General features: G+C 33.4%; 1 protein-coding gene across 4 annotated transcripts in view; it reads left to right on the forward strand.

Moving 5' to 3' along the window:
• Positions 1 to 25469, forward strand: part of NGLY1 (N-glycanase 1) — a 50956-nt gene extending 25487 nt beyond the window's left edge. For 2 of the 4 annotated variants that reach the window (XM_039836732.1, XM_039836730.1), the window contains 8 exons: positions 5598 to 5820; positions 8880 to 9001; positions 9972 to 10117; positions 12078 to 12188; positions 13457 to 13621; positions 17496 to 17681; positions 24402 to 24579; positions 24940 to 25469. In XM_039836732.1, the coding sequence (XP_039692666.1) occupies positions 5598 to 5820; positions 8880 to 9001; positions 9972 to 10117; positions 12078 to 12188; positions 13457 to 13621; positions 17496 to 17681; positions 24402 to 24579; positions 24940 to 25115 (1307 nt within the window). In that variant the 3' untranslated portion in view covers positions 25116 to 25469. The remainder of the gene's footprint in view (positions 1 to 5597; positions 5821 to 8879; positions 9002 to 9971; positions 10118 to 12077; positions 12189 to 13456; positions 13622 to 17495; positions 17682 to 24401; positions 24580 to 24939) is intronic. The other 2 variants (XM_039836733.1, XM_039836731.1) reach the window with 2 other exon arrangements.
• Positions 25470 to 25728: the final 259 nt, after the last annotated feature.

The raw sequence follows: 25728 nt of genomic DNA on the forward strand, positions 1-25728 counted from the left end.
TCCGAACTAGGAAAAGTGTTCTGGTTTGAAGCAGAATTAGAGACCTTGGAGCCCTGTCCTATGTTTGGAGATAGTTATGGCTCAGAGAAGCATAATTTGATAGCTCTGGCTTGGAAGCCTGAGAAAATGAAAATACTTTTCTTGACTGTTTGTCATGACTGAATGTTCAAAATACAGGTGAAACTCCTTTTGAAAAAAAAAACCCTGTCATTTTGGAAAAGTGGTAACAAAATACATGTTGGTCTACTAAATTGAATGTGAAGACATGGGAGGCAATATTGTGTCTTAAAGGATGTCAAGGATGAAGCTACTTCTGCTGATGTTTTTACCGGTTTCTTCTAATTCCCTCACTTTTATACTCTGATGTCTGTGGTTTTCGTAGGATGGAATTAAAGCCTAAACTTGTTCATTTCATTTTTGTCTCTGAAAACTCACCAGAATCATTATATGGTATTTTCGAAGATGCTAAATTTATTAATTTGAAGTCTTGATTATAATTTAAAAAAACACTCTCCATGTATTAAGTATTATGTTCACAGAATTTAGCATCTCAAGTCTTACTTTCCTTTAAGCTCTATATCTCCAAGCTTTCTGAACTCTTATCCTGTACAGATAGGGTTTCACTTTCATTTCTCTGAGCCATAATTAAAGATATTGCTTAACCAAGGAACACTGACCCTTAGGTGGGCCTCACTCTATTTAATAGTCCTACTTCTTTTTTTTTTTTTTAATTGAGGGTATAATTGACATATAACATTAGTTTCAGACTATAACATAATGATTTGATATTTGTATATACTGCAAAATGATTACAATAAGTCTAGTTACCATCTATCACCATATAAAATTAGAAGAAAATTTTGTCTTATGAGAACGTATGTTTTACTTTCTTAGCTACTTTCAAATATGCAATACAATATTATTGACTGTAGTCACCATGCTGTACATTATATCCTTATGACTAATTTATTTTTTATAGCTAGAAGTTTGTATATCTTGATGCCCTTCACCCATTTCTCCTACCCTACAACCCCCATCACCTCTAGCAATCATCCCTCGGTTCTCTGAGTTTTGTTTTTATTTTTTTACATTCCACATATAAGTGAAATCATACGATATTTGTCTTTCTCATTTTGACTTATTTCACTTAGCATAACACCCTCAAGGTCCATCCATGGTGTTATAGATGACAGGTTTCCACCCTTTTATGGCTGAGTAGCATTCCATTGTGTGTGTATACATGTGTGTGTATCACACCCCTTTATCCAGTTTTCCATCAGTGGACACTTAAGTTTTTTCCATCTCTGAGGTATTGTAAATAATGCAGCAGTGAACATAGGAGTGCATATGTTTTTTAAATTAGTATTTTCATTTTCTTTGGATAAATATCCAGAAGTGGAATTGCTGGATCATATATGGTAGTTCTCCTTTTAATTTTTTGAATCACCTCCAAACTGTTTCCATAGTGACTGCACCCTAATAAACGTTTCCTCCAACAGTGCATGAAGGTTCCCTTTTCTTCACATCTTTGTTAACACTTGTTATTCCTTGTCATTTTGATAATAGCCATTCTGACAGGTGTGAGGTGATAACTCATTGTGGTTTTGATTTGCATTTCCTTAATGAAGAGGGATGTCGAGCTTCTTTTCATAAGCCTTTTGGCCATCTGTATATTTTCTTTAGAGAAATGTCTATTAAGATCCTCTGCTATTTTTTAACCATATTATAGCAGTCGTTGAGTTGTGTGAATTCTTTATGTATTTTGGATATTAACCCCTTATCAAGTATATGATTTGCAAAATATTTCTTCCATTCGGTAGGCTGTCATTTCATTTTGTTGATGGTCTCCTTTGCTGTACAAAAGATTTTTGGTTTGATGTAGTCTCGCTTGTTTATTTTTGCTTTTGTTGCTTTTGCTTTTGGAGTCAGCTCCAAAAAATCATCGCCAAGACGGATGTCAAGGAATTTATTACCTATGTTTTCTTGGAGCTTTATGGTTTCAGATGTTACAATCAACTCTTTTTGGGTTAGTTTTTGTGTATACTATAAGATAGTAGTCTAATTTTATTATTTTCCATATGGCTGTCCAGTCTTCCCAGCACCATTTATTGAAGAGACTAGCCCCCATTTTATATTCTTTTCTCTTTTGTTGTAAATTAATTGATTTAAATGCACAGGTTTATTTCTGGACTCTCTATCCTGTTTTATAGATTTATGTGTCTATTTTTAGGCCAATACCATACTGTTCTGATTGCTATAGCTTTGTAATATACTTTAAAATCAAGGAGCATGATGCTTCCAGGTTTGTTCTTCAGCAGTCCTTTTTCCCATCTTGGTAATGACTATTTGGTGAACAGTGTTGATTCTGAGTAATGTTATGAGAATATTTGTTTGTTTGTTCAGTCTTTCCATCATTCATTTAAATAGTTACTGAACACCTAATGTATAACAAGCACAGCTCTAAGTGTGGGGATATAGCAGTGACCAGAACAAAGTCCCTGCTATCCTGGGGAGAGACAGCCAAAAAAAAAAAAAAAAAAAAAATCCAACCACTCAACTATGGCAGGCAGTGTTAAGGGCCAAGAAGACAAACAATTCAGGATAACAGAATAGAGAGTGACTAGCAAGGAAGCTATTGGGCATAGAATTGTTAGGAAGGGCTTCTCTGGAAAGCAGCGATTCTCCTTTCACGTAGGAGGCACTGGCAGCTGCAAGGGCTCCTTGAAGTGAGAGTGAGCTTGGCATGTTTATGGGATGGCAGGGAGGCCATCGTGGTTGTAACAGAATAAACAAGACAGAAAGAGGTCAGAAAGGTAAAGGAGGCTGCTGTAATAAATTATAACAAACCTTGTGACTTCACACAACAGAAATTTGTTCTGGAAGACAGAAGTCCATAATCAGTATCACTGGGCCAAAATCAAGGTGTCAACAGGGCCACACTCCCTCCAGAGGCTCTGCGGGAGAATCTCTTCCCTGCCTCTTTCAGCTTTTGGTGGCTGCCTGGGATCTTTGACTTGTGGCTGCATCACTTCAGTTTTCAAGATGAGCATTTTCATATCTCTTTCTGCTTTGCCTTCACATCGCCTTCTCTGTGTGTGTAAAATTTCCCTCTGCTTCCCTCTTATAAGGAGACATATCGATAGCATTTAGGACACACCCAGATATATCAGGATAATCTCCTCATCTCAAAATCCTTGACTTCATTATATATGGAGACTTTTTTTTTTTTTTTTGGCCATCTATGGTAATGTTCATAGGCTCTGGAAGTTAGCACAGAGATATCTTTTGGGGGGCATTTTTCCACAGGTGAACCACAGGGGACCAACTGAAAGAACAAGAGTATAGACTTTGAAGTGTATTCTGAATGAGACGAGAACCCATTGGAGGGTTTTGAGTGACATAACCTACCTTAAAATTTTTAAAAGACCACTGTGGCTGCTGTAGGGACCCTGAGGAGAAGGAGGATGGCAGTGCTGTATATTTAAAATTTAACATGCAGAATTACTTCCTGTTGGAAAACTAAACTCTTCCTGCCAATCAGTCTTATTCCTCTTCCATAGGTAACAGCTATTATCCATGATATGTTCCTTTTCATATCTTTTTCTGCGTATTTATACTCATTTACAGTTATCTGTAAAAATTGTTTATTATGTGGGTTTACATAAAATTTATCTCGTATAACTTCAGCTCTTTGGTGTTTTTAATTTACTATTATGTCTTAGAAATCTTTTTAACTCCCCGTGGTATTCTATAGTAGGCATGTACTATTATTTGCAGAGTTCCCTATTGAAGGACACTGAGATTTTTTTTTAACCATTTTTCTCTTTTCTAAATATTGCTGCAGTGAAGATTCTTGTAAAGTCTGCCTCCTGGTGTGTACATGCACAAATATTTCCCTGAGATACATATAAAAGTGCCCCAGGTGTGTTGGTACATTTATGCTGTAATGGATCCTGTCAAACAAATTGCCTTCCAGTTTATACCAGAAGTATCTGAGAGTGTTGGTTTCCACTTAATGAAATTATTGGATTTCTTTTATGGACTTTTTGAATTTTTCTAATGGATTTGTCAATATTCTTACTGATTTGTAGAAGTGCTTTATATAGTCTGGATACTTATCTTTTCTTTGTTAGCTATGTTACATTTTTTTCTCTTACTGTTCTTGTTTAATTTCACTTATAGTATATTTTGAAATACAAAGTTATAAATTTTAATATAAGAAAATTTAATTTTTTCATTATTTTATGAATTTTGTCTTACTTAAGAAGGCCTTCTCTACTCCAAAGTCATAAACATATTCTCATGTAAGTTCTATTACTTTTATAGTATTCTCTCTATATTTTTTATAGATAAGGATGAAGTACAGTAGGGATCTGATATTTTGATAGCTACTTGTCCCAATATCATTCATTGAAAAGCCTGTCTTCTTAGAACTACTTTGAAAGGCTAACTTTATTAACTAAAATACCATGTATCATTTAGAAATCTGTCTTTAAGGACTCTTTTGTTTCATTGATCTACTTGTCTGTTCTTCACCATTATCACAGTGTTTCAATTATTAGAATTTTGTAATTTGATATGTAGTAGATGAATTATCTCATGGTTCTTAATCAAAGTTATGTTGATTATTTTGCACATTTTTTTCTTTCACATGAATTTTTCAGTTAGCCTGTCAAATTGTATGAAAAATTATTTTATAATTTTGATTGAGATTGCATTAAACCACAGATTAGTATGTAGAGAATTAAAAACTTTAGAATATTGAGTTTTCTTATCCATGAAAATAATGTATTTCTGGCCTTTTCATATTCTCTGTATTTTTTTCCTATAGTTTTTTTATTTTGAGGAACATCAAACATAAATACAAGAATATAGTATATCAAACACCTATGACTAGCATTAAACTTTATTAGATTTTAACATTATGCCATCTTTTCCTTCATATATCATTTTTTAATAATAAAACATAAAATAGAGAGATGAGAGCCCCCTATGTAGGTCTCCTAAATAGTTTTCCCCTCTGCTTTCCTTCATTCCAAAGATATTACAGTCTTGTATATGGTCAAGAGAGACCTTTTTATTTGATAAAGTGGAAATAATATATGTCATGCTTCCTTACTACGGTTATTATTTACAGTGTAGACATGGTTTTTTTTTTTTTTTTTTATGTTTGTGGTAAGTATCCATGGATAGATTATATTGTATAGGTGAAGCAATGATAGAAAAGCTAATAGGATGATTTTTAAAATGTCTGGAATTTTGTTTTTTCTTACCTCTCATGTGTTTCAGGATCAATTCCAAACTGACCATAGTTCTCTGAGAAAACATTGTGTTAAGCTTACAATCTTAATGCGTGTCAGTTAGGGTATATAAAATGGTAAACATCTTACTGTTCTAAATATGCAGTATATTATGTTAGTGTATCTCAGCCTAGTTCACAGTATACTGACAGTTCTTTTTCACATCAATTTTTATGCAGACTTTTTAGATCAACTTACATTTTTCTAAATTTCAGCTCATATTTGAGAATAAAATATGTGGATATTTTTAGTTTCTGTCAGCTTTAGCTCTTACTTGGTTCTATTTTAACTTCTCAGGTACTAATGTAAGTGAAGAGGATTTTCTCTTGCTGGAGCTCTTACACTGGTTTAAGGAAGAATTTTTTCATTGGGTGAATGACATTTTGTGCAGCAAATGTGGTGGTCAGACTCGGTCTAAAGGTAAACCATTATTTCCCAATGATGATGAGCTGAAGTGGGGTGCGAACCGTGTAGAAGATCATTATTGTGATGTATGCCAGCTCAGCAATCGATTCCCAAGGTGGGTATCCACTGGAAAATAAAGCCAGAGAGGACACTCTTAATGGAATGGGCAGAAGAGAATTTTTATTAAATGAACTTTTTATCTTCATTTTAATTATTAGAAATATATTTCTCTTTGACAGGAGTCGGCAAGCTATTGCTGGCAGGCTAAATTCAGTTTTATTGGGATACATCCATGCCGATTCATTTATGTATGGTCTATAACTGTTTTTACCTTAGAATGGCACAGTTGAATGCCGGCAGCAGAGATCATATTGCCTACAAAGTCTTGCTTGCTCTCAAACATATATTAGGTGTAGTCCTAGCACATTTAATGCTCTAAATCTCGTATTTTTTCAGCACATGAAATTTAACTTTAATAATACTTGATAGTACATAAAAAATACTAACAGTAATACTGATAATTATGATAATAAACAGTGCTTAACTTAAAATCATCAGATGGTAATATGGAAGATAAAAATATATATATTTTGTTTAACTACAGAAGTTTAATTAGGTGCCTACTCTGCCCAATTTAACCTACCCTCATATCTCTAAATTTTAAACTGAGGAAATTTGAACTTCTCAGTTAATTTTTTTCCATCTTTTAATTTACAAGCCTCTTATCAGATTTTCTTAAATGGCAATACTGGTAAAATATGGTTATATCATCAGGCAAAAAAAGATAAAAAATTTTTGAAATGCCTAATTTAGAAGGTTTAGAGACTCAGTTCTGTTCTCACTAGGAACCATCCCTATGATATACAGAATACAGGATAAACAGAATCCAATATCCAATAATTATCTAAAATTTGTTAAAGTTCTTTTTATATTCAGCATACATTTGCACAGGTACTTTGCAAAGATTTGAAAATAAAAGATACAAATTAAATTCCTCATAAATTCTTTCTAGGCGGTTGGATCTAAACTGATAATGCAGTGTGGAGGGTTATAGGCAAAAAAAGATATTTATACAAAGTGTTGTTCTTTTTCTTTTTAAACGTTTGCTTGTTTTACTGTTAGCTGTTTTCTGCGTAGAGTTGGGATGATGAACACTATTAATTAGAGGCTAAGCTGGTTATTCACCTTGACACAAGTAGTATACAGGAGATGGAGGTGCATAGGATGCTCTAATTTTGCTGTTTTACTTCTTAATGTAAATTTATAACTTCAGGTACTTTAATTAGCTAAATTATAATTTCACTTAACTTCGTAAATTATGTAAATGTATAACTACTACGCTATATACCTGAAACTAATATAAAATTATACCAAATATCAACTGTAATTTAAAGTAAAAATAATTTTTTAAAAAAGATACAGAAACAATAACCCATTATTGGCAAAATTTAAATTATGATTTAAAGTAAAAATATTATAAAGGAAGTGGGAAAAAATGCACAATCTGGAAGAAGGTATTTCAACACGTATAACTGTTCTTAATCAATAAGATGACAAGGAAACAGAAAAATGGGAAGGGACGTGAACTGAACAGACTTTTGACAGAATTATGTCTGTCACAATATATTTATATCCAGAACATATAAAGAATTATTGAAAATCTGGAAGAAAATAAACAACTATATAGAAAAATGCACAAAAGAAATAAATAGACATTTGACAGAATTGCATCACAATTTTTGAAAAACGTACAAAAATATTCAGCAATCAGATTACTAGTAACCAGAGCAATGCATATTAAGACTACAATGAAATATTTTATTAATTTGGCAAAAAAAATTTAAATATGATGATATGAGGTATTTGTGAGGCTCTGAGAGACACAGAAAGAGAGAACAACAAGAAAATTCTGCTTCTAACCCTACTGGTAGATTACAAATTGGTACAACAGTTTTGGTAAGCAATTTGGTGTTTTCTTGTAACATTGAAGAAACTTATGATTAAAGATGCATTCTGTATGATTTCTTTATCAAGTTAAAAAACATGAAAAAGAAAACTTGGGAAAGTGGGCTTTATACAAATCCAGTAAACTAACAAGGCCTTGATAAATCCCTAATTCAGAATAGTGGTTATCCAGGTATGAGGTGGGAAGTCAAGAGAGGACTGAAATTGGGATACTATCAGGTCTCAAAGTATTTCTAATGTGCATGTTTTTAAGCTCAATTAAGTCTAAGTGTTCATTTCTACCTTCTCTCTCTTTCTCTTGTGTGTGTGTGTGTATAAAATAGTTTGTGTTTCATTCAAAGAGAAAGGAAAATAAAGGAAAGAATAAGTGGACAAAAAAAAAAAAGAGCATCTGCTTAAGACAAACTTGTCATTGCAGAGCCAGTTCATTCGTGCAGCTATTTCCTTCCCTCGTAAGCTCATGGCTGACATCTCTGCTCAGCTGGGGCACTTTTCCTGCTTATCTCTATCAGTTCAAAGTCCTTCTCAACATAGTATGCAACATTTGGTGTTTTGTGATCATTTTATAGCTGGAGACATCACAAATGTCTCTATCTTTTCAAAAAAACAAAAAAGACTTCCAAATTAGCGAGCACCTTTAAGTGGATTCTTTTTCAGGAGAATAAAATTTCAATCAAAATGCCATTAAAGGAAAAAATAGTATTTTAAGTAAAATTGAGTTCAGCTACACTTTAAGAACTTTAGTGAGTAATCTGTTAGTGTTGTTTACCTTTTAAATACAATGAGCTAATTATACCACATGTTAGAGTAACGCTAATGCTCAAAGCAGATTTCCTGGAGAATCTCTGCCAGTGCAAATCCTGTCTGTCCTTCAAGGCCCAGTCTAAGTACAAGCTCCTCCTCCCCAACCACTCTCCCGTAACACTAAATCTCCCATAACACTGACTTGATGAACGGTTTGTATCACATTCTTCCATGTAGTAAAGTTATTTGTGTAAATTCCTTCTCTCTCTTAGGACTCTAAACTCTCTGAAGGCTGTACTACTGTTGAATCATTTTTTACCAAAGATTGTAGCACGATGCCTCATATATTCTAGGCTCTTATTAAAATATGAAATTAAGAAATTTTACTGTTTAGCACAGAAATAATATAAATTTGTTAAGATTCTTATTATAATCAAAACTTTTTTTGTTGTTATTTTAAACCAGGTATAATAACCCTGAGAAACTTCTAGAAACAAGATGTGGACGGTGTGGCGAGTGGGCCAATTGTTTTACACTTTGTTGCCGAGCCTTAGGGTTTGAAGCTCGCTATGTTTGGGATTACACAGGTACAAAGCAGAGTATGAGCAGAGTTAATGGGGCTATGCAGACTTAAGGATTTAGGTTTACAGTCTGGGCTCACTATTTTCTGTTACTTTCTGGTGTTGTCGATCTGAATTTCCATTTGCCTTTTGTAAAATGATAATACCAACCTCACCAGTTTTTCGTGGGGATCACAAGATTTTTATATTGCATCTAGCATTTTGCCTAGTACTTCATACTATAAACATTGTTTTATTAATAATTTACTGTGACATTTTTAATGATGCTGTTTCTATATGGATAAGAACATGTGTAATGTGCTATAGAAATCTTCATTTTTGTAGGGATTAATATAAAAGATTTAGTAATCTTAAGCCTTAATATACAAAAAAAGTAATAAAAGCCATGTGAAATTTATATTGTCCTTATTTAGAAATGTCTCGCCATCTACATGTTAAAAGTTTGTTTTCCTTGCTCTTAGAGTTTTACTTCTGTTTCTTTTGTTTTTGTAATAATAAAAGGAAACTTTCACTTAATAGTTATTCTCTTATTATTGAACAGAGACCATCAATAACCAGACATCCTCTGTTAGATCTCCTGTTATTCCTCGGTTTTAAAAGTTGAGGAACAGACTGCCTTTTCAAAAGTGGCACTAACTTCTTCACATTAGCAGAGTGTTTCCCATGTTTTTGATGCTGCTGTTCAACATGTTCACCTTTTTAAAAGTTACAGCTCACATTATTTGTAATTGAACGTGAACCTGACTACATTGAAGAAGATATTCCAAAAACATTTTCAAGGGTTTCAAAGAGACAGAGAAAAAGTGTTCTAGAGTCTTGTATGCCACAAAATGCTGTCTTATTAACTGAAATTTATAATATTGCAAGTAACTTTATTATGTGATTCTTAGGAGTTTTGTATATAATTATTAGAAGTCATTCTGATTTTAACTTTTTTTCCCCCTTTTTTCCTGCTGCTTTCTTGTCTCTCGAGTAGACCATGTCTGGACAGAAGTCTATTCTCCTTCTCAGCAGCGGTGGTTGCACTGTGATGCATGTGAAGATGTCTGTGACAAACCACTCCTTTATGAAGTAGGGTGGGGCAAGAAGCTTTCCTATGTTATAGCGTTTTCTAAAGATGAGGTAGGGCATAAGAGAAAAAGATTTTTTTCTAAGAATGAAATATTTTTTGATAGCTTTTGAAGGTATAATCAGCATATAAAAAGCATCGAATATTTAAAGTGTACAATTTAATAAATTTTGTCATTTATATACACGCATGAAATTACCTTCACAGAATCAAGGTAGTGAACATACCTGCTCTCCCTAGAAGTTTACTTATCTCCCTGTTATCTCTGCTGCTTGCCCTTGTCCAGGTAACCATGGATCTGCTTTCTGTCACTAGATTAATCTGTATTTCTAGAGTTTTATGTAAATGCAATTATATACAGATGGTCCGACTTATGACTATCAGCAATGGCTTGACTTAATGATTTTTTGACTTCACGGTAATGCAAAAGCAATGCACATTCAGTAGAAACTGCACTTTGAATTTTGATTTTTGATCTTTTCCTGGGCTTGTGATATGCAGTACAGTACTCTCTCGCGATCCTGGGCAGTGGCAGCGAGCTGCAACTCCCAGAAAACCATTCGATCACAAGGATAAATAACCAATACTCTACAGTGTATTAGTATTAAATGCATTTTCAACTTAATGATATTTTCAACTTATGATGGCTTTATTGGGATGTAACCCCAGCACAAGTCAAGGAGTATCTATCCTCTTTTTGGTGGGGTGGGGGTAGAGATGTCTGGTTTCTTTTACTCGATCATTTTGAGATTCATCCATATGTTTACATGTATCAGCTGTTTATTTTTATTTCTGAGTAGCAATCCATTGTATGAATATACCATGGTTTGTTTATCCATTCACCTGTTGATGGACATTTGGATACTTTCCAGTTTTTTATTATTTCAAATAAAGCTGTTATAAATATTCAGGCACAAGTCGTTACATGGGCATATGCTTTTTTTTCTCTTTGATAAATTCCTAGAAGTGGAGTGAATGACTGGATCATATAGGTGTTTATTTAGCTTTTTAAGAAACTGCTAAACTGTTTTCCAAAGTGATTATGCCATTTCACCAGCAGTATGTGTGAGTTCCCAGTTTCACCATATCTTTGCTAATATTTAGTATGGTCTCACTTTTTAATTTTAGCCATTTTAATAGGTGTTTAATGGTATCTCATTGTAGTTTTCACTTGTATTTTCTCTAATGACAATACTGAACATCTTTTTATGTGCTTATTTGCCATCCACATGTCCCCTTAGTCCATTTTTTTAAAATTTGGATGTGTTTTGGGGAGTCTTAGGAGTTCTTTACATGTTCTGAATACAAATTTTCTTTCTCTTAATGACTTTCGAATAAAAATTGATGAAGTCCCGTTTATCAATTTGTTCTTTTATGATTATGCTCTTTGACATATCTAAGAAATTATTGCCTAGCCCAGGCCACAATGATTTCTCTTTTGTTTTCTTTGAGAAATTTCATACTGCTAGTTTTACACTTGGATCTGTGATCTATTTCGAGCTAATTTTGAATATACTTGAAGGTGTGGATTGAAACTCATTATTTTGCGAATGGATAACAAATTGTTCTAGCACCATTTGTTGAAAAGATTATCTTTTCTCCACTGAATTCTCATTGTACCTTTGTCAAAAATCAGTTTTATAATATGAATTTTATGAAATCAGCTTTATAAATAAGTTTTTAAAACCTTAAATATTCCGAAAATTTCCTCTTATCACAGTCTGTCTTGGAGCGTACCTGTAAGAAAATGAACAAAAAACATATTCTTGATTTTTTTCCCACAGGTTTTTAAAATTTTAAACAGAAATAGCATTTTAAAAATTATATTTAAGAATTAAACATTCTAAGAGTAATTAGGGGGATCGTTTTATAAACTATTTAAATGTCTAACCAATGTACTATATTACTTAAAACTAATAATAAAATTAAATGTAAAAAATTACATTCTAGATATTTAGCAAATTAAAGTTGATAGTTATAATCTTGTTAAATATTTGTATTATGTAATTTGAGGTGGTTGATGTCACTTGGAGATATTCTTGTAAACATGAGGAGGTAATTTCCAGAAGAACTGAGATTAAAGAAGAAGTACTCCGAGAAACTATTAATGGACTTAATAAGCAGGTATGTGATGGGCATTTGTCACTTTTGTGAGGACATTTGAAATTTTTTTATATACTCAAGAGCCAATTTTTAACCCATTGACATTTTTAAAGTAGTAGCATTATTTTGCAAGCAAAAATATTTTAATATGTTAAATGTCTTTTTGTTCGTTGAAAATTTTGATGATTCTTTTTAAATAATTGTGCTTTTTTACATTAAAGGGGCATGTTTCTTAAAGTTCAGTGAAACAAAATTTCAATATATGTAAAACGACATAAAAAGTGTTCTGTCTTACATATCAAAATAAACTGTGTCTTGAATATAATTATACACACACACCTACACACTTGTGCAAGTATGGAAATTTCTGAAACAAGGCACAGAAAATTGGTAAGAGCGACTGCTTCCACGAGAAGACCTGGAGGTCCGAGAGGGAAGATTCAATTTTTATTTTACATCCTTTTTTACTATATACTCATTCGTTTGTTTGTTTTTCACAACTTAAAAAACAAACAACTAATTTTTGTTGTTTGCAGATCACCTTAATCCAGTCAGTGATTGAGATTCAAGGTGAGGTTTCAGCCTATTTAGGATTTCACTTTTAATGTATAGCCCATCAGAGAACCTAATCTGAAAACTGGAGTGTTTACTAGAGCTCCTCACCTTGAAAGGCTCTAAACGTCAATCTGTTTACTTGCCAGCACTGTGTTTTTGCTAAAAATTCTGCTTTGTTTTTTAGCACTTTATCCTCCATTTTGTGCTTAGCTTCTCAGCTTCTCCTCCTATCAGTTAATAATTGGCAAATGCCTGGAAAAAAGAGGTGCAGTATTGTTTGGTTCACCTCAGTTCATTTCTTCTCTTGGGATGTTAGCTTCTTCAGTCTGGCTATGCTGGTATGCTTTCTCTTGCATTCAGACAGGTGTTTTTATGTTATGTCTTTGTGTGTGTTTTCCCCAGCTTTTCTACGTTTTCTCAGCAGGACAGTTGGTCTGACATAAGCTAGTTTATCATGCCCCAAAACAGAAATTGCTAGCTTTTAAATCTAGCACAGCAAAAGCTGTGGAGAGTTGGCTATGACTGTAAAAATGATTTCTTTACATAAATTTTTAAAAATTATTTTGAATTTTGCAATGTTGTTTTTCTTTTCAAATAATTATACGTATGAAAATAAAGTTGGTTACTTCTTTCAAGATTCCCTTAAAATACGGATGTTTTAAGTATATTCTTACTTAGAGATGGACCTCTATATTCCTCTAATCTTAATGACTTTTTTTAAACATGAATTGCAGAGGCAAGTGTCTTTGTCAGAAAACAGAAGAAAAGAACTTCTCCAGAGGATAATTGTGGAGCTTGTTGAATTTATATCTCCAAAAACCCCTAAACCTGGAGAACTTGGTGGAAGAATATCTGGGTCAGTGGCTTGGAGAGTAGCCCGAGGTGAAATGGGTCTAGAGGTATTTAATTCATTAAAACATGATAATCTTCTCACTTTCCTGTTTCCTGTACTGTGCTCTTTACTGATTAAAAAATGCATTGGCTATGACCTTTCAATTAACTTTTTATAGTAATTACTAAAATATGTAAACATTTGAAGAAGATGATTGATTGACATAGTCTAATCACATATAAGATTATCAAAACATTTTAAAACAGGATTTTTCTGTTTACCTTAGGTTAGTTTTGAGTGCCATATAACTTTTACTGAAGTACATACAGAAAATGCACATATTATATGCATAGCTTAACAGATTTTCACAAATTGAGCACCCATGTAATCACGCATTAGAACCCTTTCAGTTCCTGCCTTTTTCCCCAGAGTAACCATTATCTTGGTTTCTCATTAGTTTTGCCTGTTATTGTGCTTTATGTAAATAGAATCACATATATGTACACTTTGTGAATGGTTTCTTTCTCAATATTGGTGACATAGGCATGTAACAGATCATAAACGTGTAACTCTTGTTGCTACATGTTTATGGTATGTTTATTCTCATTGCTGTATAACACTTTATTGTATGACTATACATAATTTATCCATGCCACTATTGATGGGTATTTGGGTTGTTTCTAGGTTTTGGCTATTAAAAGTTGTGCTTCTGTGAACATTCATATGCATATTTTCAGTGAATATATTTACACATTTCAATTGGGTATATACCTAGGTGTGGGATTGCTAGGTAATAGAGTATGAGTATGTTCCATGTTAGTAGATACTGCCAAATAGTTTTCCAAAGTGCTTGTGCCAGTTTACACTCTCACTAGTGGTATGTGAAATTCTTCCATATCTTTACATATAGTTGGTATTGTCTGTGTTTTTCATTTCACCAGTCCTGGTGGTATATAGTATTAATATGTTGTGATTTTAATTTGCTCCTTGGTGATAGCTGATAAAGTTGAATGCCTAGTCTTTAAATTTTGGATATCTTCTTTTGGGAAGTACTTGTTCAAATCTTTCAGAGTAAGATTTTAATACATTTAAAAGAGCCTTGTTTTACCTTTTTTCCATATGAAAAATTTAAAGTACAGTGGGAAAATATAGAATCTAGATAATGCAGCTGATTGTTTATTATATATTGACAAACATCTGATATTGGCTAGAAATTATTGCTTCTGATGTGATTACTATTATATTGTCAAACTTATTTTAAGGTATCTCTTGATTAACCTTCCCAAATTAAATAATGAACAATGGAAATATATCTATAATTAGAGGCTGGCTAGGTGAAAAGCTCTGTAATAGACATTAAGAAAGTACAGTAGACTGTCCCTCACCCTTTATGAATTTAAAGTTGACTCACTAGGAAATATTTTATATAAAAGTTTAAGATGATATGTAATGAAAGGAAAATAACTCATCAGAATATTAATAGCAACAGTTTCAAACAAATTAAAGTTTTGTATCTACATTTTCTAAATTTGCCATTGTTGCAACTCATTTCTCCAGTAAAAGAATATTTCCAAAAGGGGTGAATTATCCCCAGTAAACTTTGTTTGCTTTTTAATTATCCTGGCATCTTTAGCAGGCAGTTGGAAATGTTGGTTCAGCCATAGAACTACAAAATCTAAATTCAACAGATAATTCAAATCACTGCTGATGCAATACAAGTTACAAGTATAAATCTAAATGAAGCCAATTTAAAAGAGCTAATTTAATTCACAGCTGTGTTCAATTTAAAACGTCGATATTATTTAGGTCTTCATTTCTTTTTCTTTTTACGGATGGGTGTGCTTCCTCTTGTGTGGCATGTAAGTTGATTAAACTTTAAAAATATGAATTAGGTCATATGCTCAGATTATTTTCCTTTTGAAAATCTTTTAAATTCCTCAGTTACCAAAGACCCATATTAAGGTCGTGAAGTTAAAAAGTCATTATTAATTTAAAAAAAAAGAGAGAGATGTTTATTTTAAAAGTAAATTGAAAAATACCAGTCCTAAAAAATTATGGAACTATACCTTGAAATGAAGTTGAAAATGAAGAAAACGTTGGTAATATTTACAGAAAGAGTAGTTTTGTCTTAATGTGAGATTTAAAAGATTTTATAAAATATCGACGTTATTCTTGACTCCAGATTGTTTTTTCAGTTGCATACATGATATGTTTAGTAACAAATGTTTTTCCTTTTTCTTTTGTCCTTTGTAAAATTGTAAATAATACTATTTTTTAATTTTATTTCCATTTGGTTTATGTCTAGGCTTTGAAATATCTTTGTTGTTACATACTTGTTTTAAAATATACTATACTAACTATAATACCAATTTCAGAAAATAAAACACTGCTTTTTCTTTTTTTACCTTTAAGGCAGTAATATTTACAGGCTCTACTAGGGAATTATCTTGTTCATACATTCAATGTTACTATTTTGTAATTCTGAGAGTGATATATGCATACACACATATAAAAATATTATTCTCTGTCTCTAAGTTATTTTATATTGTTGATTCTTGTACATTTGAAGTTTTTATGTTGTTTAATACCTGCTACCCAGTGCTTAACTGAAAAAAAGCATTGCCTACTATCTTGTTAGTACATGCTGTAACAACGTGTTAGCATATACTAGAGCAGTGGTTCTTCAAAGGTGTGTGATTTTGCCTTCCAGTGGACGTTTGGTGATGTCTGGAGATACTTTGGCTGCCACAGCTGGGAGGAGGGATGCCACTGGTATCAAGTGGGCAGAGGCCTGAGATGCTGCTAAACAACCTGCAATGCACAGAGCAGCCCCTTAACAACAAAGAATTATCTCACCCAAAATGGATGAGATAATGTCTAAGGGAGAAGGGACCATTGTGTCAGTAGCACATGAAGACATAGGATAAATATATCAACTTTCTCAAACTTTAGATTTACTTAGTGATTTTAGGATTTCTGGGGACTCTTTTACATTAAAAACAAAACAAAACATAGATTTAGTTGGGGCTAGAATGTAAAATGTGCCTGGAATTTTAAGGTAAAACACAAGCTTTTATTTTAAGGTGAAACATAAGCTTTTATTTTAAGATAAAACACAAGCTTGTATTTTAAGATAAAACACAAGTTTTTATAGTAATTACACACATACGGAAGATTGTTTCAAGCTCCCAGGCACTTTCCTAGCTTAGGGTATCAGCAGAGAACACTCTGATGGAATGGCTTTAGTTTGAGGCCTGAAGGATGAGAAAGAATCAAGTATATAGAAAACAGAGAGGACAGAATAGATGGCAGAAACAGCATGTGTAAAGGCCCTGAGGCAGAAATGAGCTGAGCCTTTTTGAGGAAATAAAGGAAAAGTAACATGGTGGGAGTATAGAGACAAAGGGAAGAGCAACACGATATCTGCTCGGAGAAATAGGCAGGGGACAGGTGATGCAGGGCACTCTTAGCCTTGGTTTAGAGTTTAAGTACAGCGGAAAGTCAATGGAGTGAGTCAAGCAAGAAAATGACGTATTCTAATTTGCATTTCTAAAAAACCACTTTCAATACTATGTGGAGCATGGATAGAAAAAGTAGAACGTGAAAACTGGGAGTCAGTTTTAGGAGATGACTGTGGTCCAATTAGAAGATGATGGTGGTGGAAATAAAAAATAAATGAATTCAGGTTGAACACAATCACAAATATATAAGTCAGAGCTATAGTTTATATTTCTTATTTTCTGTCTAGTAGTGGGTGCTATATCAACATTATACTGATTATATTTAACCTATAAAATATTTTTCAGTGGCACCAATTTTTTCATTTTTAAGTCGAAGGAATCTTTTACTACTATACATAGCAGTTTTTCTCTCTGTTCATATATATATGTATGTATATATCTTCCATTATGCTGAAAAACTAATTCTCCTTTCTTTTTAAGAGAAAAGAAACCATGTTCATCCCTTCTGAAAATGAGAAGATTTCTAAACAGCTTCACCTTTGTTATAATATTGTGAAAGATCATTATGCTCGAGTTTCAAATAATAATCAGATCATTTCTGGATGGGAAAATGGTGTGTGGAAAATGGAATCCATATTCAGAAAAGTTGAAACAGATTGGAACGTGGTAACTTAATGCATGAAACTTTTTTAAAACCTTTGTCATCATTTAAACAGATATATAGATTGGCTTCATGTTTCAGTTGTGTATAATGAGAAAACCATTATATCAAAATTACTTTTAGTAGTCTTTAAGCCTGTAAAAGAAAATTCTGTTCTCAACATTTAATCAACAAGAGCTTAAGAAATTTGTGCATTTATATGAAGGAAATAGTCATTTTCATCAAAGAGACTGGATTTAATGCTTTCATGGGGAAAACTAATCAAGTGACCATCCCATGTGACTGATTTTTGCACAAATATGTAAAAATATTGCTGTTTAATTCCTTTACCAATATTTATTGATTGCCTACTAAATACAGGCTGTTTGGGTGTATAACATTTAGTTCAAAGTCCCAAGACCTAACCATTTAACACACTTTCATAAGAATGTGGGTGATTTGAGCAGTGATATTATTTCTACTCTTGTGTCCTAAAGACGAAAGAAATGGATGCAAGGACTATAGTAACAAGTAAGAGGCTTTGCTTTTAATCTGACCTACTCCTTAGACACAACCAAAATAAACTCAAAGTTATTCAAATGACCTCAATAATCTAGCCATATTTTTGATAGATTTTCATAGAGTTAATGAACTTATAGGGAACTTTTGATGTTAAATACCATGATGTTTGAGTGAGAAGGGAGTTGTTCACTTGTAAGGCATATTGGATAGATTAAAGAGTGAGTCACAGATTAACAGCTGCTAGTGTGTATGGATATCTACTGAATGCCTATCATAGAAGACACACAGAGATGAGGTCCCAGCTTTTTTTTTTTTCCCAATCATAAGATTTTGTTCTAAAACTTACCTTGGTGATCTTTTTGTACTAAACCAAGAATAACTTATAGCATTATTAAAATTGTGGATTTAGGAATTTTCTTCTGTAGTTAAAGAAGGGCATAAAAAATAAAGAAGATAAAATTTCAAAATTTGAATCTCTGTTGGTATCTCTACCTGTGATTATATAATTGATGAGCGATACTGAACTTCTTCTAGAAGTCTATTCTTATCCAAAAAATTCCTCTGAACAGAAAGCAGGATAGGATAAATTTGTTACTTATCTAAGAACTAGTCTATAGTTGCTGAACTGAAGAAAAAGCATGCCTTTCTTCCTAACCAGCAGTATTAATGTAGAAGGTAATAATGGAGAAAAAACTGTTCTGTAGAAGATGTGATTTTTCTGAGAAACAGGTCTGTTGTATGGCTTATTTTTTCTTTGTGTTATTCACTCTTTGCTTCATCAGCCAACATTTACTTAGTGTCTGTTGTGCTAAGCGTTGTTCTCAGCTACATGCATAAAAAGATGAGGTTATGGTTTTTGCTCTCAAAATCTAACAGGGGAAACTGAAGCATAAACAGTCATCTTAACCATGATGAAGAGTGCTATAATAAGGATATCAACACATTGCTATGGAAACACCGAGGAGGGAGTAATTAGCTCAGGCTGTGGGAGTTGGGCAAAGCTCCACAGAGCAGGTGACATTTGAGCTGGACGCTGAAGAATGAGTAGGTGTTCATAAGGCAAGGGAATAGCAGGGGAAGAGCATGGAGTACATGGCATAGTTTGAGATTTCTAAATAGAGTATTGTGGTCAGAGAGGGTGTATTGTATGAGAAAGAGTCAAATAATGTAAATGAGATGCAAAGGCCATTAAATAAAAATCAGGCCCTTACTCAAATAAAGTTTATGCCTTGATATGTTTTTATGAAAGGCATCATTATTTTAGAAGCTAACCGAATCAATTTTCAGTTACAATATTTAGTGCCAAATGAAGAAAAATACTAGAATCTTAATTACACTTGTAGGGACTAATAACTCAAAAGTAATATATTGCCATTAATACATGAATATTCCACCTAAATCAGTATTTTTAGTTCTATACTAGCATGTCCCCAATTAGGGATTTTCTAGGTTCACCAAATAGAAGAAGCCTATTTCTCACCACACCTTTATTCAGCAATCTCCAACCTGGAATCAGGATGCAGTTCATGTGCATCCTGCTCTCAGGTATTTAGAACAGAGTCTCACTCTCTTGAAGAAGTAGCCTCCCTGGAGCACAGGGACTTACTAAATTTTACTAGTTAGCAAAAACATTGTTCAGCAAGGTGTGGATTTGAAAGGAATATAAAAAGCTAAAGCAAGAAAACAGGTATACCTTTTAGTAGGCAAGTGATAACACCTTGATCAAAGTGATGTTAATTGCTTCCTCAGTAGACTCTCCGCATCTGCCCTGGTGCCTTTGAAGATGTTCTCCATTTTGTAGCCAGAAAAACATTTTCAAAACTGCAGTCATCACTGAATACTGTTAGGGTACAGCCTTGTCCTTCTGAGTCTGGCCCTTGCCTTTTCTCTGGCTTCACCTTGCGCCATGCTTTCCCCTTACTCTCTGTATTGCAGCTGCACTGCCCTGCTGCCCTCCCCACAGGACCTCCTTTACTTAATTCGTCTGTTAGATTAACTTATCCTTAGAACTGGGCTTAAGCTTCACTTCCTCAAGTCCCAGCTAACCGGATCCATTTCCCCTTTTATTGACATACTGCACCATGTACTTCTCCTTCATGACATTTATTTAACAAATATTTGTGAGGGGAGATTATTTGTCTCTCATTGGCTAGATTGTAAATATTTCCCGGACAGAGGCTGTCTTTTTGTATTCTATAGTATTCATAGATCTATGATAGTGTCTGATATATAATAAATGTTTAGTAAAGTTTGGTGAATGTAAGAAAGAATGATTGTATATGGCGTAAGTTCTCCATCACTCTAGGGCTGTAATAGAGCACCATAGTAAACCCTGTCTTCATTCAGACTGTGTGCTTTGGATGTTCTTAGATACTTTGCAGTTTTGAGCAGTTTGTCATTCTCTTTGTCGCTAGAGTCACTTTTTGGTGCCTGGCATCATGTCAAGAATTGACTCATGTAGTCATTCAGCAGGCATATATATTGTCAGACGTGTTTGGCACTTAGGACGTAATGTTGAATTAAGAGGCGAGCCTCAAGGTGAGCATAGGCTAGTGAAGGGGAAAGATGAGTGGACCAGCTGTTTAACAGATTAGTAAGATAAGTGCTAGAAGCATATAGAAGGCAGCACTGTCTTTTGAGAGAAGGCCTTGCAGAAGAAGTTATACATGAGTCGGCTTTTGGAGTGGGCAGAGGGAGAGTTTCTCCTGACGGGGACAGGATGTAGAAGGGGACCATGTTCTGGGGCATTAGAAATAGCATGTACAAAAGCACTGACATGAGAAACATCTAGTGTATCCAGGGAAGAGTAAGTAGGGAATATGGGGAAGAATAGTTGGAAATGAGACTAGAGAGGTGAACGTTGTCAGGCCCGGAGACTTTGATTACCTTGCAGTTACATAATAGAGAATCATAAGAGTTCAGGCAGAGGAAGGACATGATCACACTAGTGGTCCAGAGGTAATTCCAGAGGCCTCAAATGGAAAAAATCGGAAGCATAGTATAGAAAGATTATAATGCGGACTGACAGTGATTCATGTTTGATGCCAGTGATAAAACAGAATAACCAAAAATAAGATTCATGAGCAATACCAGTTTACCAGATTTAAACTAAAATCTCTTGAAATACAACCGCTCTGCTGTAGGAATGACTGACTGCAGCGTGTCTTCCGTATGGTGAATGTAATTAGAGCTAATCTTAGTAGACTAAGCTGAAAATAATTTTAAGAGCATACTAGAGAAAACTTCAAATAGCACAGTACGAACCAAACCTCCAGGAACCTACAGTAGCAGACAAACCAGCCTGGCATGTAGTAATCAGAAAATTTCTAAGTGGAAGATATTCTGTAGAATGTAAAATACATAAAACTGACATGAAAATTGTTCTTGGTCTTGAAAAAGGTAATTACAGTCACAACTCAAAGGACAAGTTTTATTTGTATACATGGTGAGTCGTATAACAGACCTTAAGTCACAGACACACCAGTATTGTGTCCTTATAGATGCCAAAGAGGGGTAATTACATGTGGGGCACTGAGGGCTGCTATATACAGATTTCAGTCCATAGGAGAAAATCTCTCTGACTTCTGATTTTAATATCACTGCTGCTAGAGTAAGGGTAGCAACACTCACCTCTTAGTAGTCCCATAAATTGCAAAACCATGCATGTAGAACTGTATACAATAATAACACCAATGGATTTAAAAAGCCAACAGGCAAAAAATTTTCTAACAGAACTTCAAGAAGTGAGGAACCTTCAACAGTTACAAAAATGCTTTTTTTGTTGTTTTTTTTTTTGTCTCAACCAAACAATTGAATATTTGAGAGCTTATAGTATATTTTTCTACTAAATTATAATTACTGATTCTGTTGGTATCATACATAGGCAGGATCACATATGGAAGTTTATATAAATCCTGTTGTTTTGGTGCATTTCACATTACCAAACTGAGTATACATATTATTGTTAATTTCCTACTGCCTCTAAAAATGCTGAGTTAAATTGGTTAAAATGCTTATATTATGTGAAAAAGATTACATGTATTTTTAATATAGCCTGTTTTATCTCCATATATCATTATTTAGCCTGAGACCTTTTATTTGTTCATAGTATATTTGAACGTTTATTTAAGCACTTAAAAATTGAGTGATGATCCATCATTTAACTATTTAGATTTTAAAGGCTGGTGCTTTTAGAACTGAAAAATGTAAGTCTTAGAACAAGCAATTCTCTGACATGTTCTGCGACTATTACAAACCTTCTATGACAGTTGAAACCACAGTTCTGGCCCAGAGCCACATGGTATAATTAAGACATTTCTTGGGGTAAGCTAGAAATTTGAAATTAACCTGACTTCAGTCTATCATATTTTATAGTCACACTTTTGGGGAGACATTTGAAGCTACTGAGCTCTGAAAATCTATATGATATAGAAATATATACTGAGATATGAATTTGAATGTATTTCTGTCTTAAGATTACTTTTCCCCTATCTTTTAGTTTCTTCCAACCACCTTTCTTCCTGTAACCCCACTGTTTGGCTCATCTTTTCCAGATAATCCTCTTTACTATCCTCTTCTTTGAAGGGCTAATTAAGCTATGGATAGCCAGTAGTTAGGATAGGTGGAATAATCAGCTCCCAAGGGAGCATTGGTGCATTCCTGAGTCCCAGGTTCTCCTTACACAAACTCCTATAAGAGGAGTTTAACATGTAGTATTAACATGTGAGCATCAGAGGTTGTTATAGTGAGGTTGCCCTGAACTTGCGTGGAGAAGTTGACAGTCCCATACATCTAGGTGTGTCATCCAGAACAACAGTAGTTGATTATACATATTTAGTTTAAGGAGTTCAAATATTTTTCCTTGGAAAGTGATTGTTGTTTTATATCTCCAGCTCACTGATTTTAAAAACTTTCAAATTAACTGACAATTTAACCTGGAAAAAAAGTATCTATAGATTGCCTAATAGAATAGAATATCATTAGAACATTAGCAGTGATTAATTTCTTACTTGATAACTAAAGACATGGAGTAGAACATTTTCATGCAGATGTGTTTTATATGATACTTCAAACTATTTGCTCCTGAGAAGTGAATTTGACATTTCTAAAAGAATATGTATGTGCATATACAAATTAATACTTAAATACTATTTATTAAATTCTTCTGTGAATCCAGAACCTATGCCCCCCAGAGAGCTTATGGCTTGCTTAAATTAGATCATACAGGTACACCTGAAATAAATTGAATAAGGGAATATTGGCAGTTCAAGGTGGGATTAAATTCTGGAGGACCATGAAAGCTAAGAGTTTGGATCTAATGCAGGAGCCAGGTGCTCACTGTGCATTCTAGACCAGGCAGATGATATGAGGGAAGTGAGATTTTTAAAACATTAATTAGGCAGTTGCAGAAAGATGAGCATAAAGTCGTGGCTGTAGTGGTAAGTGCAGTATAAATGAAGAAAGGGACTTTTTCAGGATTTCAAAGAAATGCGTAGCTTATTATGGGGAATTTGGAAATCAGGGATTTACGATTAAAGAGTCAGATCCTTAGGAGTTTGAGCCTGGGTGAATGGAGTTATCTGTGAAAGACCAAAGCTGTGGATGTCAGTTTTCATGTCATCATCTTAAAGAGTGTAGGTGATACTATGAGAGGACATGAGCTAGAAGCAGCCAGTAAAACTTGGATGCCTTAAATAGTATATATACATTTAAAGTTGTAAGGGAACATTGATGGTGAAGGAAGCATGAATATTACCTTTTAGACCATTACTTAGCAGTAACTGAGGTATTTGATTTAGACAATATGGCCCATCATTCTAGGAAAGTATATCTGAAAATCTAGACTTTGAAAAGATAAATTAATGAATAATTGCATTTAAAAGGATTCTGTATTTTCAGCAGGATTCATCATAAAGTTCATTTTAAATAGCTGGACCTACTCATTTAAAAAAGAATATGATTTATCAAAATTTGTTTAGCATGCAACCCTTTAGGGCTGTATTCATTGGGCTGTCTGTATTCAAGTAATGTCTTTCTTCCAAAGCAAAAGATGCTATAGGTAAAACTGCTAGTAAAATTTTTTTTAAAAAAATGTTAGCAGTAAAAATCTTTTCAGTGAGGAAAAATTCCATTTATACATAGAACCCTGTGACAATAAGACTGACTATATTAATTTTCTACACTATTTCATTATTTCTGACAGTTCCTTTTTTCCTCATTTGTAGGTGTATTTAGCCCGAAAGGAAGGATCATCTAATGCTTACATTTCCTGGAAGTTTGAATGTGGGTCAGTTGGCCTAAAAGTAGATAATATTTCCATTAGAACAAGTAGTCAAACCTTTCACACTGGAAAAATACAGTGGAAATTGCGATCTGATACAGCACAACTAGAACTGTCAGGCGGTAAGCATTTGACTGGAGAATTAATCGTGAGTGTATATTTAACATCCTATGTAAAAAGTAATTGTACTTATTTGAGAGAGAGTTTCGAGTTTTTCCTACCCAAGAATTATTCATAATATTGCAGTAAAAATATTTTTTTTAAATTAAAATCTGTATAACCTCATTCTAATAGAAGGGCTTAATTTTTTTATTGTGAAACACAAATGGAAGGAGGAAAATCATTTCTTTGTTTCAAAGGACACATTTCCTCCATGAAGATTAATTTGTATTTATTTTTTAAGGGTTGATTTTTACCTACAAGTAAACTATCTGTTCTTTAAGTTACCAAAAGCAAAGTGTTATTTTTTTTTCTTCCAACAGATAAAACTCTTCGTTCCTATCATGATTTTTCTGGTGCCACTGAAGTTATTTTGGAAGCAGAATTAAATGGAGGAGATGGTGTTGTTGCTTGGCAACATACCCAGCTGTTTAGACAAAGCTTAAATGACCATGAAGAAAATTGTTTGGAGATAATTATAAAATTCAGTGACCTTTGAGAACCTGAACATTATAGAAAAGCTGGCAATAATCAAGGACTTACCATGTTCTAAATTAGTCTCTTGGTTCTGTGCATGCTTAGATGGCAATTTACTACTTTCTGCTAGCATATTTCTTTTGCTGGCTATCCATCATGTAACCCTCATAAAAATATGTCTTTATACTATGGACCGTAATGAAACCTTGAATTAAAAACTCCCTTCCATATGTGACTATAATTTAGAAAAAAAAGTCTTATTGTCCCAATTTGAGGTTTTAATCTAAAAGACGTAAGTATGGTTTTAAAAGTGAAATAAAGGTATTCATGATGAAATGCTATTCATGATTATGATAAAATCTTAAGCTAATTGATATTTTCTGATCAACCATTCATTTCTTCATAAGTAATTGAATTAGCTTTCCTAAAATTTTTAATTTTTAATAAATGTGAAACTGTAGTATCTCATAAGTTATAATGCATGAAAAATTTTATGGTTGAAAATACATAAGCATTTAAGAAATAAAATGAATTATTTTGCTTTATATCTTTTTAGTGGTTACTTTGCCTAAGTAAAAACCTTTGATAAGTATGCTAAACATTGAAAACTGCTTGAATAGACAAGAGTTATGAAA

Source organism: Pteropus medius, unplaced genomic scaffold (genome assembly GCF_902729225.1).
Source record: "Pteropus medius unplaced genomic scaffold, Ma_sr-lr_union100, whole genome shotgun sequence".
In the NCBI taxonomy this organism is placed as follows: Eukaryota; Metazoa; Chordata; class Mammalia; order Chiroptera; family Pteropodidae; genus Pteropus; species Pteropus medius.